The sequence below is a fragment of the Mesoplodon bidens genome (assembly GCF_964165515.1).
Source record: "Mesoplodon bidens genome assembly, chromosome: 2".
Classification (NCBI taxonomy): Eukaryota; Metazoa; Chordata; class Mammalia; order Artiodactyla; family Ziphiidae; genus Mesoplodon; species Mesoplodon bidens.
Window position 1 is genome coordinate 174,488,134 of NC_138177.1, and position 17,732 is coordinate 174,505,865.

General features: G+C 40.7%; 1 protein-coding gene across 1 annotated transcript in view; it reads left to right on the forward strand.

The window, feature by feature from the left end:
* FBXO42 (F-box protein 42) overlaps positions 1 to 17,732 on the forward strand; it is a 69,376-nt gene that overhangs the window by 11,831 nt on the left and 39,813 nt on the right. The window contains exon 2 of the mRNA XM_081255996.1: positions 14,364 to 14,630. Within this exon, the coding sequence (XP_081112122.1) occupies positions 14,381 to 14,630 (250 nt within the window). The 5' untranslated portion in view covers positions 14,364 to 14,380. The remainder of the gene's footprint in view (positions 1 to 14,363; positions 14,631 to 17,732) is intronic.

A 17,732-nucleotide genomic window follows, 5' to 3' on the forward strand; every position in this document is an offset into this window, starting at 1 on the left:
ATTTGTTCCTTTGTTGTTGTCGTTGAACTGGCTGTGAAAGAGTTGTTCAGGTGCTCCCTTAAAAATAAAAATGCCTGGGGTACAACCCCCCAGAGATTTTGATTAGGTTGGCTTGAATGGGCTTAGGAATCTGAATTTTAATAGTTCTCAGACGATTCTGATGGGCAGCCATTAATTTATTATTTAACATAAGTGGTATTATATTTATCATATTATTTTGCAGTTTTTGGAGATCTTTTCATGTCAATATATGCTGGCATACCCACATTTTAAAAAACGAGTGCTTTAAATTCTGTAGCTTAGATATAGCTTAATTTACATAGCCATTCTTCCATTAATGGACTTTTATTTTCCTCTTTGGCTGCACTACGCAGCATGCAGAACTTCCCCAACCAGAGATTAAACCCATGCCGCCTGCAGTGGAAGAGCTACGTCTTAACCACTGGACCACCAGGGAAGTCCTATTAATGGACTTTTAGGTAGCTGCAAGTTTTTGTCATTACAGAGAAGATGCAACAAACCTCCACTAGTGCACATGTATAGATGTTTGTGTTGGAAAGATGCCTGAAAATTAACTTGCCGAGTCAAACGGCAAGTCAATACCACCAAATCCAATACATTACTGAAATTTTCCTTCTTCTGTATGAACTTTTTCTTCTTCTGAAGAAGGAAATACTTATATAGTTGACCCTTGAGCAACAGGTGTGAACTGCACAGGACCACTTATACAGGGATTTTCTTTTTCCAGTAGTAAATACTACAATAGTACACCATCTGGGAGTGGATACGGAGGAACCGCATATAAGGAGGGCTGTTATTGGGTTGGCCAAAAAGTTCGTTGGGCGTTTCCGTAAGATGGCTGTAGTAGCACTTAGTTGTCTTTAACTTGATTAAAAACAATTTTGTTAGATTGTATTGTGACAGCTGTCGTATCAGCATGCACTTTAAAAAAAAAACATCAAAATTAGTGAATTTTTGTGTAGCCATTTTAATATTGAAGAATGGAGAAAAAAAGCAACATTTTCGGCATATTATGCTTTATTATCTCAAGAAAGGTAAAAACGCAACTGAAACTCACAAAAAGATTTGTGCAGTGTATGGAGAAGGTGCTGTGACTGATCGAGTGCGTCAAAAGTGGTTTGTGAAGTTTCATGCTGGAGATTTCTCGCTGGACGATGCTCCACGGTCCGGTAGACCAGTTGAAGTTTATAGCGATCAAATCGAGACATTAATTGAGAACAATCAACGTTATAGCATGTAGGAGATAGCCGACATGCTCAAAATATCCAAATCAAGTGCTGAAAATCATTTGCACTAACTTGGTTATATTGATCGCTTTGATGTTTGGGTTCCATATAAGTTAGGTGAAGAAAACCTTCTTGTGATTCTCTACTTAAACGTAACGAAAACGTTCTGTTTTTAAAACAAATTGTGACGGGCGATGAAAAGTGGATACTGTACAATGTGGAACAGAAGAGATCATGGGGCAAGTGAAATGAGCTTCCACCAAGCACACCAAAGGCTGGTCTTCACCCAAAGAAGGTGATGTTGGGACTTCCTTGGTGGCACAGTGGTTAAGAATCCACCTGCCAATGCAGGGGACACAGGTTCGAGCCCTGGTCTGGGAAGATCCCACATGCTGCGGAGCAGCTGGGCCCGTGCACCACAACTACTGAGCCTGTGCTCTAGAGCCCGCGAGCCATAACTACTGAAGCCGGCGCACCTAGAGCCCATGCTCCGCAACAAAGGGAAGCCCCTGCTTGCTGCAACTGGAGAAAGCCCGCGCGCAGCAACGAAGACCCAATGCAGCCAAAAATAAATAAATAAATTTATTTTTAAAAACCCAAAAAACAAAGAAGGCGATGCTGTGTATATGTTGGGATTGGAAGGAGGTCCTCTATTATGAGCTGTTTCCTGAAAGCAAATGATTAATTCCAACAAGTACTGCTCCCAGTTAGACCAACCAAAAGCAGCAGTTGTCGAAAAGCGTCTGGAATTAGTCAACAGAAAATGCATTATCTTCCATCAGGATAATGCAAGACTGCATGTTTCTTTGATGACCAGGCAAAAACTGTTACAGCTTGGCTGGGAAGTTCTGATTCATCCACCGCATTCACCAGAAATTGCACCTTTAGATTTCCATTTATTTCAATCTTTACAAAATTCTCTTAATGGGAAAAAATTCAATTCCCTGGAAGACTGTAAAAGACACCTGGAACAGCTCTTTGCTCAAAAAGATAAAAAGTTTTGGGAAGATGGAATTATGAAGTTGCCTGAAAAATGGCAGAAGGTAGTGGAACAAAATGGTGAATACATTGTTCAGTAAAGTTCTTGGTGAAAATGAAAAATGTGTCTTTTATTTTTACTTAAAAACTGAAGGAACTTTTTGGCCAACCCAATAGTTATATGCAGATTTCAACTGAGTGGAGGAGGGTAGACACCCCTAATTCCCGCCTTGTTCAAGGATCAGCTATACAAGAAGTTCTGTGCAATAGCAGAAATACTTGTATATGTTGATATATTTAAAAGAAACTTAAAATCAATTGCTGTTTTTTAATTATGGGGAAAATATTCATTTAGTGATACAGAGCTGATTATGCAAAGTAAAACGAATTTGATTTTTAAAAAATTATTCCTTCTGGGAATTCCCTGGCGGTCCAGTGGTTAGGACACTGCACTTCCACTGCAGGGGCCACGGGTTTGATCCCTGGTCTGGGAACTAAGATCCTTCAAGTTGCATGGCGTGGCCAAAAATAATAATAATAAAATAAAACTTAAAAAAATTTTCTTCCTTCCATTGAAATAGATCTGCAGTGGATGACTGAACTAGAAAGATGTTAGCCCTTCTTAAAACTGAAACCATGAAGTGATGATTGCTTTAACTATCCTTAACTCAGGGGAGACTTTTGTTTTCCTCTGGAAAAAGACTTTCTTCTGGATTTTGAAGAGTTTTCTAACTTAGATCATTTTGGAATGAGGTTTGGACTTGTTCCTTTTTTTCCTTTCTCTTTTTTCTCTTTTAATGTGTCATAGCATCTTATGTTTTAAACTTTAGCTTCTATGGGAAGTTTTGAAACTCTGTGGTTTGACTGTAATATCCCTAATAACAGTAATAAAATTTGATATATTCCATTGCAGTTTAAAAGAAAAAAAGGTGCTACAGTTAAGTCTTGTTAAAAATACAGACCTTAAGAATTTAGTGGGGGAAACACATGATTAAAAAAGCGTTATAGGGGCTTCCCTGGTGGCGCAGTGGTTGGGAGTCCGCTTGCCGGTGCGGGGGACGCGGGTTCGTGCCCCGGTCCGGGAGGATCCCACATGCCGCGGAGCGGCTGGGCCTGTGAGCCATGGCCGCTGAGCCTGCGTGTCCGGAGCCTGTGCTCCGCAGCGGGAGAGGCCACAACAGTGAGAGGCCCGCGTATCACCAAAAAAAAAAAAAAAAAAAAAAAAAAAAAAAAAAAAAAAAAAGCGTTATAAATTCACCAGCCAATGAAACAAAAGAGCAGCCAAGCTATTTTTGAAAGAAATCAGGTTACATTCATCTTTCATGCATTCTTGCCAGTAGCCATCATTGTCTCTCTTTTTCTAGCATTTGGAAATGGTTTCCCAGCATGCTGGGAGTTTTAATTTAAATTAGCCTTTAAAAAATTTCAGAGTGTATAACTTGTTTAAATTGTGGGATTTTTTTCCACAAAGTAAATAAGTAGTAAAATGAAATAGCCTGACATAGTAGTGAAATAGTAGTCCCAAAAATATTGGTTCAGGTTCATATTGTCTTGAGGGTTTGTGCATGCGTGTGTTTATAAGGTTTCCTTTCTTGGAAGGAAAAGCCTTTATTCAGAGATTATGATCTTCCAACTTGTTCAGGTTTTTAAACATCCTTTTATGAAACTATGATGATATTAGATGGTAGGATTTGTCGGTGTGGGTAGGTAGGGTTTTTTTGGGTTTTTTTCCTGCCTTATTTGGGAAAATAAAAAGTTGTCAACCCTATGTCAGTTCAAAAAAACTTGCTGGTCTGGGCTTCCCTGGTGGCACAGTGGTTGAGAGTCCGCCTGCCGATGCAGGGGACATGGGTTCGTGCCCCAGTCCGGGAAGATCTCACATGCCGCGGAGCGGCTGGGCCCATGAGACGTGGCCGCTGAGCCAGCGCGTCCAGAGCCTGTGCTCCGCAATGGGAGAGGCCACAACAGTGAGAGGCCCGCGTACCGCAAAAAAAAAAAAAAAAAAAAAACTTGCTGGTCTGTGAAATTCAGAGGTCTGGGAACCATTGTGATAGAACCTTTCCCCAAAAGGCTAAGAGAATCCTGATATGCAGTGGTTTTGCATACTCCTCCCTTGTTTTCAGAATGAGGGTACATAATGGCAGAAAAATCAGAACATCTTAAAAATAGTAATGACTTGGGACTTCCCTGGTGGCGCAGTGGTTAAGACTCCACGCTCCCCATGCAGGGGGCCCGGGTTCCATTCCTGGTCAGGGAACTAGATCCCAGATGCATGCTACAACTAAGAGTTCGCATGCCGCAACTGGGGAGCCCATGTGCCGCAAAGAAGGAGCCAGCGAGCTGCAACTGAGAAGCCCATGTGCCGCAACTAAGACCCAGTGCAACCAAATAAATAAATAAATATTTTTAAAAAATAGTAATGATTTGCTTAAGTACTATACATTTTATTTATTTTTAATGTTTTTTTAATTTTTTTGGTTGCACCACGCAACTTACAGGATCTTAGTTCCCTGACCAGGGATCAAACCCGTGCCCCCTGCAGTGAAAGCATGGAGTCTTAACCACTGGGCTGCCAGGGAAGTCCCTTATGCCCCATTTTTACCCTCTAGTTTTATTTGTCTTTAACCTTCTGAAATCTGTGATTTTATTATTTTTCATTTAAATTTATGATACGAAGTTTCTGTTTTTTTCAATCAGAATATCTAGAAATGAACATTTACCTTTTGTTGACTCGAAAATGAATTCATAAAGCTTTGTTTGCTTATTCATTCAGCAGCCTTTTGCTGAGTGTGTACATGAATGCAAGAAATAGAATTATTTTCTTTTGTGCCCTAAGGGGAGAGGAGGCAGACAGACAACAGTATAGTAATTGCTAGTATGAAGGCAGGTACTTAGTATTGTAGAAGCACAGAGGGAGAGGTAGGTGTGCTTTGAGCGTTTCTGCAGCCTGGTGCAGTCAATTTTGAGTTAACACAGTTTACTACTGTTACAGTATGGTTATTTGCCTCTTTTGCATTTTCTTACTTTCCTAAATAATTAGTTTCAAGAGGAAAATAATTTCCAAGCCTAGAAAATTGCACCTTTTCTCTAACTCTCCTCTGATTTGTACTACACTTCAAATGAAAGCCTTTTGTTTAAAATCACTGTTACAGTTAAATTATTATCATTATTTTTTATAAATTTATTTATTTGTTTATTTTTGGCTACACTGGGTCTTTGTTGATGTGTGCAGACTTTCTCTAGTTGCAGCGAGTGGGGGCTACTCTTCATTATGGTGCGTGGGCTTCTCATTGAGGTGGCTTCCCTGGTTGTGGAGCATGGGCTCTAGGTGCACGGGCTTCAGTAGTTGTGGCACGCAGGCTCAGTAGTTGTGGCGCACGGGCTTAGTTGCTCCGCGGCATGTGGGATCTTCCCGGACCAGGGCTCGAACCCGTGTCCCCTGCATTGGCAGGCAGATTCTTAACCACTGCGCCACCAGGGAAGTCCTACAGTTAAATTACTACAATTAGAATTACGCTATACTTTGTATATTATTACTGTCTTCTCTTAAAATCTAAAAATTCAAGCTCTCACGAAATATAAATTTGAGTGTTAAAGTTTTGTTATACTTTTTTCATTTTGTACCACATGAAACATTTTGCTGAACCTAGAGTATATGGTTCTCCATATGGAATTTTCAGAACCTAGAATATCTTCATTGATGATTGAAACCAGTATATTTTTCTCAACCGTTTATACTTAGTAAAATCCTTTGGCTGCTACATATGAATATGGGGAATGGCCCTGAGAACTGTACATTTCTGCTACTATTCTGTAACAGTCATAAAATGCTTTCATTTAACATCAGCCATTGCAAAGAATAATAAGAAAGTATACTGTTGGGTAGTTTGGGAAAATACTTTATTTTTCTGTTTCATTAAAGGGACTCTTACTTGGATAACACAGAGATGAGTTAACCATTTAAAAAGAACAAACGTCACTGCAGCTGGTATCTGTTACTAAATTTGGAATGCTTTCTAGAAACAGCTCTCTGAACTTACTTGTTAAAATAGCTAACAGTTTGCTAATAGCAACAGTAGTTATGCCAAATTATTCTATTTCTAGACTTTTTTTATATCAAAACATTGACTGTCAGGAACTAAGTAGTCTCCAGATTATGAGCTTCTGTTAATGTAGATAAAATAAGTAGTTTGTACATGTGGTAAAATGCCCATAGAGTAAAAAAGTTTTTGCCCTTTAAAATAAATTTTTTTTTATCATTCTTTTAAAATTTATTTTATTTTTGGCTGCGTTGGGTCTTTGTCGCTGCACGGGCTTTCTCTAGTTGCAGCGAGCAGGGGCTACTCTTTGTTGCAGTGCACAGGCTTCTCATTGCGGTGGCTTCTCTTGTTGTGGAGCATGGGCTCTAGGCACACGGGCTTCAGTAGTTGTTGCACGTGGGCTCGGTAGTTATGTTGCATGGGCTTAGTTGCTCCGTGGCATGTGGGATCTTCCCAGATCAGGACTCGAACCCATGACCCTGCATTGGCAGGCGGATTCTTAACCACTGCGCCACCAGGGAAACCCAGTTTTTGCCCTTTTGTTCTAAAAGTAATTCTGTAAGTGGCAAAGCATATCGTACAGGAGACAGTAACTTGAAAATCTTTCATCTTTCCACCTTCCCCCATTTCATTCTCTGGGATGCTACCTATTCTTCAAAGCGAAAATGCTTGCTTCTGTGTTACTTCCTTCTCATACTAGTTGGAAGCCATCTCTTCCTTTCCTGAACTGCTAGAGCTTCTTGTTTGGTACCACAGTCTGTCCTGTGCTGGTATTCTTTATGTGTCTTTGGCACTTACTGGGTTAATCTCTTTGAGAGGAAATAGTGGCATGTCTTCTTTTTGTAACTCCCATGAGATCTAAGCACAGTATTTTCACATATAGCAAATGTTCCATTGGTATTTATTGAGGGCATGAAGTAAGGTAGAAATTTATATTTTACCATTTTTTCACTTGTTGTAACTTATTCATTTGACCTAGTACAATGATGATAATAATGGTGGTATATTAATAAGAAGAAGACTTATTATCATCTTAGATTGGATCATATTGTGGTCTGTAAATCTTCATTCAACAGTATTTTCTATTTTCAAGGATAGTATTTAATACTTAGCTCACGGGACTTCCCTGGTGGCGCAGTGGATAAGACTCCACGCTCCTAATGCAGGGGGCCTGGGTTCGATCCCTGGTCAGGGAACTAGATCCCATGTGCATGCCATAACTAAGAGTTTACATGCCACAACTAAGGAGCTCGCGGGCCATAACTAAGGAGCCTGCGAGCCACAACTAAGGAGCCCACCTGCCACAATGAAGACCCAGCACAACCAAATAAATAAATAAATATTAAAAAAAAAAATACTTAGCTCCCATTAGTGTGGCTGGGGTGGGTAACTTCATGAGTTCATAATGATGTCTGTGCAGGGTTGCTACTTTGCCCCTGAAGCTTGAGAGGCCCTCATGCTGACGGATGACTGTGGGTGCTTTCCATTCAATCCAGCTACGCATTCTTTAGTTAAGTCTCAGTGCTTTTTCTTAACATCGTCATTAAGGTTCTTCCTTAATTGCATTTTTTAACCTTTTGAAATTGTGAAGAATAAGCTTGATTGTATTTTAAATGTTCAATTTCCTTTCAGGTAAGTGAAGTGTATTCTGATTTTCTTAAGAAAAGAAAATGTGTTTACTCCAAGAGGATTGTCAGATGTCTAGTTGTGTAGAAATCAAAGGTACAATTGGTCAAATATTGTACTAGGCAGTGATTGTTACATGGATAACAAAGTAGTTTCATTCCCATCTTGAATTTCTTTGAATCGATTTTAACTCTTCACAAGTTAATCTGTTTCCTCCAATAAGTTCAGAGGAGTTTGTTGCCATCTGCTGTCTTTACAGAATCTTTATGAAGTAGGTGGGGAACTTTCATTAGGGATAGAGAGATTTTCCTGTCTTAACTGTGTGACTTAGCCTGGGTAACAGATCATTATTGCTAGAAACAGTAGCCAGATCTCCCAGTCTCAAAGTCTTAACCTTAATTTAAACTCCAGAAGGGCAAAATATTTGGGTTTTAAAAATTGGTTTGTACTTAGTTGGATATAGTGTAGTAGTTTTTCAAAGGAAAAGGTACAGCTGGGCCAAATAAATGGTTTCTCTTCAGTACCATCCCTCTTGACCCAGCAAAGGGTCATTGGGTATGGCTCGGGAGTCTGGCAGCAGATCTCAGGCCAGTGTACACCTTTTGGCATGAAAAAGTGAAAAACTGTTTCGAAGTGTCTCTATATCCTCCGGGAGTATGAGTGATGATTTCATTACCTAATCATGGACATGAAAATGAAGGGCTGTGCAAATTGGTGCAGGGCACGTAATTACAGAGGATTTGCATCTGAGCCCATACCTGTGTGTTCTCATTGGCATCTGTGCTCAAAGCCAAGTTAGCAAACATGCCCTCGGGGGCATGAGGTTTGCTGCTTTTATGGACAGTGAAATGGTTGAACGATGAGAATTGCTTAAAATTTGGAATTACAAAAGTGTGAGTCCCTTTATTTAAGCTTGCTAATTGTACTTTGAGAAGGTTTGGAAAGAAAGTAAGAAGTTTTTTTATTGAGCCAAACAGGTTTATTTTGCTTGGGAAAAAATAGTAATATAAATAACCTTTTGCAGCCTTCATTGATTCAGTTTGTTCAGAAGCAGACCCTCAGCTTACAGTCTGTCAAGATGTGTAAGGGAGCAGTTGTATTTCACATGCTATATTTAATTCAAATGTGAAAGATGCAGGCAAACTCAAGGAATCTGTTTCTTTGGACTCTTTTCCTTGGTGAATTTCAGAGCTGAGTGAGGGTTAAATATATGAGAAAGTCAATAAATAAAGGAATATAGTCAATGGGAGATGAAAAATGATAACTTGCAAGGGAAAGAGTAAGGAGGATTGTGGGAAGTGATATTTTTTCCAGTAGAAAAAGGCACTTTTGTGGGAGAGGGGCCAGAAAAATTCTAATTATTGTTTTCTGTTTCATGTAACTGTACTCTCTTTTAAAAGATTTTTAGAAATTTTATATTGGAGTATATTTGATTAGCAATGTTGTGTTAGTTTCAGGTGTACAGCATAGTGATTCAGTTATACATATAAATGTGTCTATTCTTTTTCAAATTCTTTTCCCATTTAGGTTATTACAGAATATTGAGCAGAGTTCCCTGACAGTAGGTCCTTGTTGGTTATCTGTTTTAGATATAGCAGTGTGTACATGTCAGTCCCAAACTCCCAATCTATCCCTCCTCCCCCCTCCCCCCATAACCATAAATTCATTCTCTAAGTCTGTGAGTCTGTTTCTGTTTTGTAAATAAGTTCATTTGTATCATTATTTTTAAGATTCCACCTGCAAGCGATATCATATGATATTTGTCTTTCTCTGTCTGACCTACTTCACTTAGTATGATAATCTCCAGGTCCATCCATGTTGCTGCAAATGGCATAATTTCATTCTTTTTAATGGCTGAGTAGTATTCCATTGTATATGTGTACCACATCTTCTTTATCCATTCATCTGTCAATGGACATTTAGGTTGTTTCCATGTCTTGGCTATTGTAAACAGTGCTGCAGTGAACACTGGGGTGCACGTATCCTTTCGAACCATGTTTTTCTCTGGATATATGCCCAGGAGTGGGATTGCTGGATCATATGGTAGCTCTATTTTTAGTTTTTTAAGGAACCTTCATACTGTTCTCCATAGGCTGTACCAATTTACATTCCCACCAGCAGTGTAGGAGGGTTCACTTTTCTCCACACCCTCTTCAGCATTTATTGTTTGTAGATATGTTTGTTTGGCTGTGCCGTGCAGCTTGCAGGAACTTAGTTCACTGACCAGGGATTGAACCCGGGCCCTGGACAGTGAAAGCATGGAGTTCTAACCACTGGACCACCAGGGGATTCCCTATAGATTTTTTTTCTTAATGATGGCCGTTCTGACTGTTGTGAAGTGACATCTCACTGTAGTTTTGATTTGCATTTCTCTGATAATTAGAGATGTTGAGCATCTTTTCATGTGCCTCTTGGCCATCTGTATGTCTTCTTTGAAGAAATATCTATTTAGGTCTTTTGCCCTTATTTTGATTGGGTTGTTTGATTTTTTGCTATTGAGCCTCGAGCTATTTGTAGATTTTGGAGAGAGACTAATCTCTTGTTGGTTGCATAGTTTGCAAATATTTTCTCCCATTCTGTGGGTTGTCTTTTCGTTTTGTTTATGGTTTCCTTTGCTGTGCAAAAGCTTTTGAGTTTAATTAGGTCCCATTTGTTTATTTTTGTTTTTATTTCCATTATTCTAGGAGATGGCTCAAAAAAGATATTGCTGTGATTTATGTCAAAGGGTGTTCTGCCTGTGTTTTCCTCTAAGAGTTTTATAGTATCCCGTCTTATATTTAGGTCTTTAATCCATTTTGAGTTTGTTTTTGTGTATGGTGTTAAAGAATGTTCTAATTTCATTTTTTTACATATAGCTGTCCAGTTTTCCCAGCACCATTTATTGAAGAGACTGTCTTTCCTCCATTGTATAGTCTTGCCTCTTTTGTCGTTGATTAATTGACCATAGGTGTGTGGGTTTATTTCTGGGCTTTCTATCCTGTTCCATTGATCTATATTTCTGTTTTTGTGCCAGCACCATACTGTTTTGATGACTGTAGCTTTATGGTATAGTCTGAAGTCAGGGAGCCTGATTCCTCCAGCTCCATTTTTCTTTCTCAGGATTTCTTTGGTTATTCAGGGTCTTTTGTTACTCCATACAAAATTTAAGATTTTTTGTTCTAGTTCTGTGAAAAATGCCATTGGTAATTTGATAGGGATTGCACTGAATCTGTAGATTGCCTTGGGTAATATAGTCATTTTGATATGTAACTGTTCTCTTTAGGGTAGGAGTTAGGGCTAGAAATGGAAAGGCCTTCCTCTAGCAAGTTAAGCATGTGGAAAAACAGTTCACTGAAAGTAGGGCAGATGTGGCTAACTAGGATTATTTATTTATTTATTTATTTTGCATTACACAGGCCTCTCACTGTTGTGGCCTCTCCCGTTGTGGAGCACAGGCTCCGGACGCGCAGGCTCAGCGGCCATGGCTCACGGGTCCAGCCACTCCGCGGCATGTGGGATCCTCCCAGACCGGGGCACGAACCCGCGTCCCCTGCATCGGCAGGCGGACTCTCAACCACTGTGCCACCAGGGAGTCCCTAGGATTTTTTATTTAACACAATTTATAGTGAACCTATCACAATACTTCTCTACTTTTGAGGAATGGAGGGAATTGCTGCTGCCCTCCCTCTGCCACCACCACTCTCCCCCAACTAGGGGGACTTAGGCTACTCCCCTACCTTTTTATTTTTGGCTGCGTTGGGTCTTCGTTGCTGCACATGGGCTTTCTTTAGTTGCGGCGAGTGGAGGCTACTCTTCATTGTGGTGCATGGGCTTCTCATTGCAATGGGTTCTCTTGTTGCAGAGCACGGGCTCTAGGCACACAGGCTTCAGTAGTTACAGCATGCAGGCTCAGTAGTTGTGGCACGCAGTCCCTAGAGTGTGTGGGCTTCAGTAGTTATGGCACATGGGCTCAGTAGTTGTGGCTCACAGGCTCTAGAGCACAGGCTCAGTAGTTGTGGCACATGGGTTTAGTTGCTCCGTGGCATGTGGGATCTTCCTGGACCAGGGCTCGAACCTGTGTCCCCTGCATTGGCAGGCAGGTTCTTAACCAGTGTGCCACCAAGGACGTCCCTCCCCTACTTCTAATTAGCCACCAGTTGTTCATCATCATCAAGATTCTAGCTGCCACTTTGCTAGGATACATTGCAGTATCATGAGCTAATTTTGTAGATAAATTATGTTGGGAGCAGTTTCATGAGTTTTGAGTCATGTTTTTCTTAATGTGATCATTCTTCCAGTTTTTAAGGTGCTGTACATAATTAGTATGTGAATTACAGGAGTGGTAGAGATGAGGTTGGAGGTTTCTTTTCTTTGTTTTCCTCGCACCACCACCCCCCTCACCTTTTGGAACATTTCAGATCTTTCTCAAGTCCCCAAAGTATATTTCAGGGTCACTCTTCTCTTCCTGTTATTTCTTATCCTTCTCATTAGTGCTGGAGGGAATGCTGGAAATTTGTAAGGTGGATGGCATAGTGAATGGTCAGGGTAGGTGTGTATGGTCAAGGGAATAGATGTATTAAAAAATTATAAAAGGAACTCAGATGCCCCTTCAAGAAATGACTTGCTGCCCGTTTGTAAGGAATGTAGCAAAAGAAAGCTGTCAGTCCTTTCAGGGCCTGCCACAGCATTGGAAACAAGGTCATGCTCTTCTCAGGGCAGGCAGTGGTGGTGAGCAGAGCAGTGATCTAAGAGCCTCACCTTCTTGCCCAGCACTGGAGTCCTCTGCTGGCCATTCTGCTCCCGAGCTCTCTGTTCAGGCTTCATCAGATCTGCCTCATGGTCTGATGGCTCCTCCTGCTAAATCCTATTCTTTTCTTCTCATAAGAGTTCTCCCCATTAAACCTTTTTCATTCCTAATTTTATTTTAGCATCTGCTTCCTCTAGAATCTAACCTGTGACACACTTCTTACATAAATCACCCTCTTTCCTTCATTTTACTGTTTTTACCTCAGGCTTTGCATGAAACATCACTGGTGTGGTATAAATGAATTGTCTGCCTCTGTGTATGTTTTATTTATTTATTTATTATCTATTTATTTATTTTTGGCTGTGCTGGGTTTTTGTTTTTGCGTGCGGCTTTCTCTAGTTGCAGTGAGCGGGGACTACTCTTCATTGTGGTGTGCAGGCTTCTCATTGCGGTGGCTTCTCTTGTTGCAGAGCATGGGCTCTAGACGCGGGCTCAGTAGTTGTGGCTCATGGGCTCTAGAGCGCAGGCTCAGTAGCTGTGGTGCACGGGCTTAGTTGTTCCGCGGCATGTGGGATCTTCCCAGACCAGGGCTCGAACCTATGTCCCCTGCATTGGCAGGCGGATTCCTAACCACTGCGCCACCGGGGAAGTCCCTCTGTGTGTGTTTTAACTTGTGCTCTTCCTAGAAAATTCAGGGAATACAGGTAGCACAAAGACATTTAAAAATACCCATAATATATTTTTTTAAATTAACCTCCACTAGAGGTAACTGTTAATAGTGGCTTATTTTGTTAAACTTTAGAGAAGTGTGTTAAGTGTTCACCTGGGTGAATTTTTCACAAACTGAACACATCTGTGTAACCATCACCCAATCAGGAAGCTTTACCACTACCCCAGGAGCCTCCCAGTCGTTATCTTTGGTAACTGCTATCCTCACTTGCAACAACATAAATTAATTTTGCCTAGTTTTCAACTTGATATAAGCATGGTCATGTAGTATGTACTGTTTTGTCTTCTTTGCTCGGTATTATGTTTAAGAGATTTACCCATGTGTGTATCTGTGGTTCTTTGCTGTATAGTATTCTGTTGTGTGAATGTACCACAATCTACCTGTTCTTTTGGTGGTGGGCATTTGTATTATTTCCAGTTTTTCACTCCTTGGATCTGTTACGATGTTTTCTAGTATAAATATTGCCTTGTGTTTGGTATTATAGCTAGTTAAGCCTGTTATTGAAATATTTATTATCCTCTTAAGTGAATTACCTTGTATAGAAGCTAAAAAACCTGTCATTTCTTATTCCCATATCCTCAGAATATTCTTTTTACTCTTTTAGGACCCACAGTTTTTTCTTCTACATTTGAGGTCTTGAATTATATTACTGGCCAAGGGAAGCTAGTTGCTGTTCCCTTTGCTGTCTGCCAATCAGATCCTTGAGTTAGAGGAGTTGTTGAGAACAAGTTTTTTGGTTTTGTGGTTATACCAGAACTCGGCTGTCACTCTGGTTTTCAGTGGAGAGAAAAAATACCATCAGAAGCCTTTAGGGATTTATTAGATATTTGGGATGGCCTTGGTATTTGAGCTGTACTTGATAAATTAAGGTGGCTCACAACTGGTGTGGGAAAGTGCTAAAGGACCGATTTCAGATTGAGCATCTAAAAGAAATCATGAACAGCTTGGATGCCTTGCCTGAGTTATTTCAGAACTTCAGACAGTGTATACTGATGTTTGTTTCTTTCCCACTGTAGCTGTCAAGTGGAATGTCATGGCCAGCTCCTCGGACAGTGAAGATGATAGTTTCATGGCTGTGGACCAAGAAGAAACTGTGCTGGAAGGGACAATGGAGCAAGATGAGGAGCCCCACCCAGTATTGGAGGTTGAGGAGACTAGACATAATAGGTCCATGTCTGAGCTGCCAGAAGAGGTTTTGGAGTATATCCTGTCCTTTCTTTCACCATACCAAGAACACAAAACTGCAGCCCTTGTCTGCAAACAGTGGTACCGACTTATTAAAGGTACTGTGGAAAGTGGAAAGTTTTATTTATTTATTTAAAATTTGTTTGAATGATTTATTTTTTTAAAAAAAAATTATTTATTTATTTATTTATTTATTCATTTATTTATGGCTGTGTTGGGTCTTCGTTTCTGTGTGAGGGCTTTCTCTAGTTGCGGCAAGTGGGGGCCACTCCTCATCGCGGTGCGCGGGCCTCTCACTATCGCGGCCTCTCATTGCAGAGCACAGGCTCCAGGCGCGCAGGCTCAGTATTTGTGGCTCACGGGGCTAGTTGCTCCACGGCATGTGGGATCTTCCCAGACCAGGGCTCGAACCCGTGTCCCCTGCATTGGCAGGCAGATTCTCAACCACTGCGCCACCAGGGAAGCCCTGAATGATTTATTTTTACCTCCCAATTTCATTTTCTCTTTTCTCCCTTAAATTTTTTGTGGTTCTAAAATTTAGTGTTAGACGATTAGCACTGTACATTTTTCTTTTCTCTTTATCCTGCCTAATTTTATGAACAGCTTGAATATTATAGTATTTAATCCAATTTCCAGTTTTAAAATGAGGATTCTTTTTCTGCATATTCTTGGAGTTGATCTGGTAAGTTGTATTGTTCTTGAATAGGTAGAGTAGGGATGGATATGGATTGACAGTAATAGCTCACCTTCATATAACTCTTACCATTGTCAGGACTATTATAACTGCTTTACAATCCTCATAGCGAACTATGAATAGCTTAAAGTCACTAATTGTGGCAGATGTGGGATTATGAAAGCATTTACTGCTTGATTTTATCTCTAAACAGCACAGGCCCTATGTATGTCTTTTACTTTTTAAATGAGTTTCTCTTTTTTTTTCCCCCTCCATTTTCTAATCAAGATTTCAACTTTGGCTAAATGTTGAGGTCACTAGTTGTGCTGTAGTTTTAATTAATAGCAGTTATTTGGTTTCATTCCATTTTAGGTGGAAAGGGCCCATTTTTTGAATGAAGATGACCGAGCCAGTTGAATAATCTTTGATCAAAGCAAGGGTCGTATCAATTTTTTCTTTCCTCTTGGGAACAAGGCAGCCAGAGATACGAGAGAGAAAAACCTTGAGATCAGAATCAGTCTTAAAACCTTTTCCTCAAATCATAGTGATTCTCTGAGGATTAGGGTCCCTGTCATTCGTCCAAAGTCCAGCCTAGAGGGCTAATGAGGACCAGCTGTGTTGAAACTGCTTGCTGGGTCCTGCGCTCATCTGCTCACAACTGATGACACTGGTATGCACAGCCTGCTTCTGTTTGCAGAGTTAATGGACTCCTCAGGAGACATTGCCTCCTTACACTGTGGAAGTAGATGGTTTTACCTCTAAAATAGAGGTGGAGAATCACAGACGAGGGATGGTGATCTAATCAAATATATGAATTTATTCTTAGGTTTTATTTGGCATTCTTATCATTTTGATCTTTCTTTAAGAGAGAAGAACCTTAACCTAGTACTCGCAGTCTTAGATCTTCTGGGGGAAGTCACTGCCAAGACAGCTTTTTTTCCCCTCGATCATTATGTGTCTGTCTTTTATTCATTACTGCCTTACCTCATTTCAGCATTTGCAGATCTGTATTACTTCACCAGTGCATAGTTGGCAGTATGGTCACACATTAAAAATGGGCATGTCTTTTTTTTTTCTTTTTTTAAGCATCTTTATTGGGGTATAATTGCTTTACAATGGTGTGTTAGTTTCTGCTTTATAAGAAAGTGAATCAGCTATACATATACATATAGCCCCATATCTCCTCCCTCTTGTGTCTCCCTCCCACCCTCCCTATCCCACCCCTCTAGTTGGTCATAAAGCACTGAGCTGACCTCTGTTTGCTATGGGGCTGCTTCCCACTAGCCATCCATTTTACATTTGGTAGTGTATACATGTCCATGCCACTCTCTCACTTCATCCCAGCTTACCCTTCCCACTCCCCGTGTCCTCAAGTCCATTCTCTACATATGCGTCTTTATTCCACTCCTGCCCCCAGGTTTTTCAGAACCAAAAAATGGCCATGTCTTTTTTTTTGCTGTACGTGGGCCTCTCACTGTTGTGGCCTCTCCCGTTGCGGAGCACAGGCTCCAGACGCGCAGGCTCAGCGGCCGTGGCTCACGGGCCCAGCCGCTCCGCAGCATGTGGGATCTTCCCGGACGGGGGCACGAACCTGTGTCCCCTGCATCGGCAGGTGGACTCTCAACCACTGCGCCACCAGGGAAGCCCGGCCATGTCTTTTTAATATTCCATTTCTTAACTGAGTTCAACCAAGGGATAATGATCATCATTAGAAAACATGTTCTGTTATCCTGCTTAAGGATCCACTAAGGTAGCATAAATTCAAGAATGATATACTCTTTCAAAATATAAATAATTGGGACTTCCCTGGTGGTGCAGTGGTTAAGAATCTGCCTGCCAATGCAGGGGACACGGGTTCGATCCCTGGTCTGTGAAGATCCCACATGGCGTAGAGCAACTAAGTCCGTGCACCACAACTACTGAGCCTGCGCTCTAGAGCCCGCGAGCCACAACTACTGAGCCCACGTACCACAACTACTGAAGCCCACGCGCCTAGAGCCTGTGCTCTGCAACAAGAGAAGCCACCACAATGAGAAGCCCTTGCACCACAACGAAGAGTAGCCCCTGCTCACCACAACTAGAGAAAGCCCACACGCAACAATGAAGACCTAACACAGCCAAAAATAAATAAATTTATTTTAAAAATTATATATATATATATATATATATATATATAATTGGTTGTACTCTTTATTCAAAATATTTCTCTTTGAAATAAGAAAGTAATTTCATGTGTTGGGAAAGCAGATTGTTCCAGAGGTATAAAGCTCTCACTTTTTAAAAAAATAGACTTTACTTTTTTAGAGTGGTTTAAAGTTCACAGCAAAACTGAGCAGGTTCCTAGATTTCCCATATACCCCTGTCCCCAGACATGCACAGCCTCCCCTACTTTCAACATCCCTCACCAGAGCGGTACATTTCTTACAACTGACGATCATACATTGATACATCGTTGTCACCCAAAGTCTGTAGTTTACATAGGGTGTACATTCTGTGAGTTTGGACATATATATAATGACATGTATCC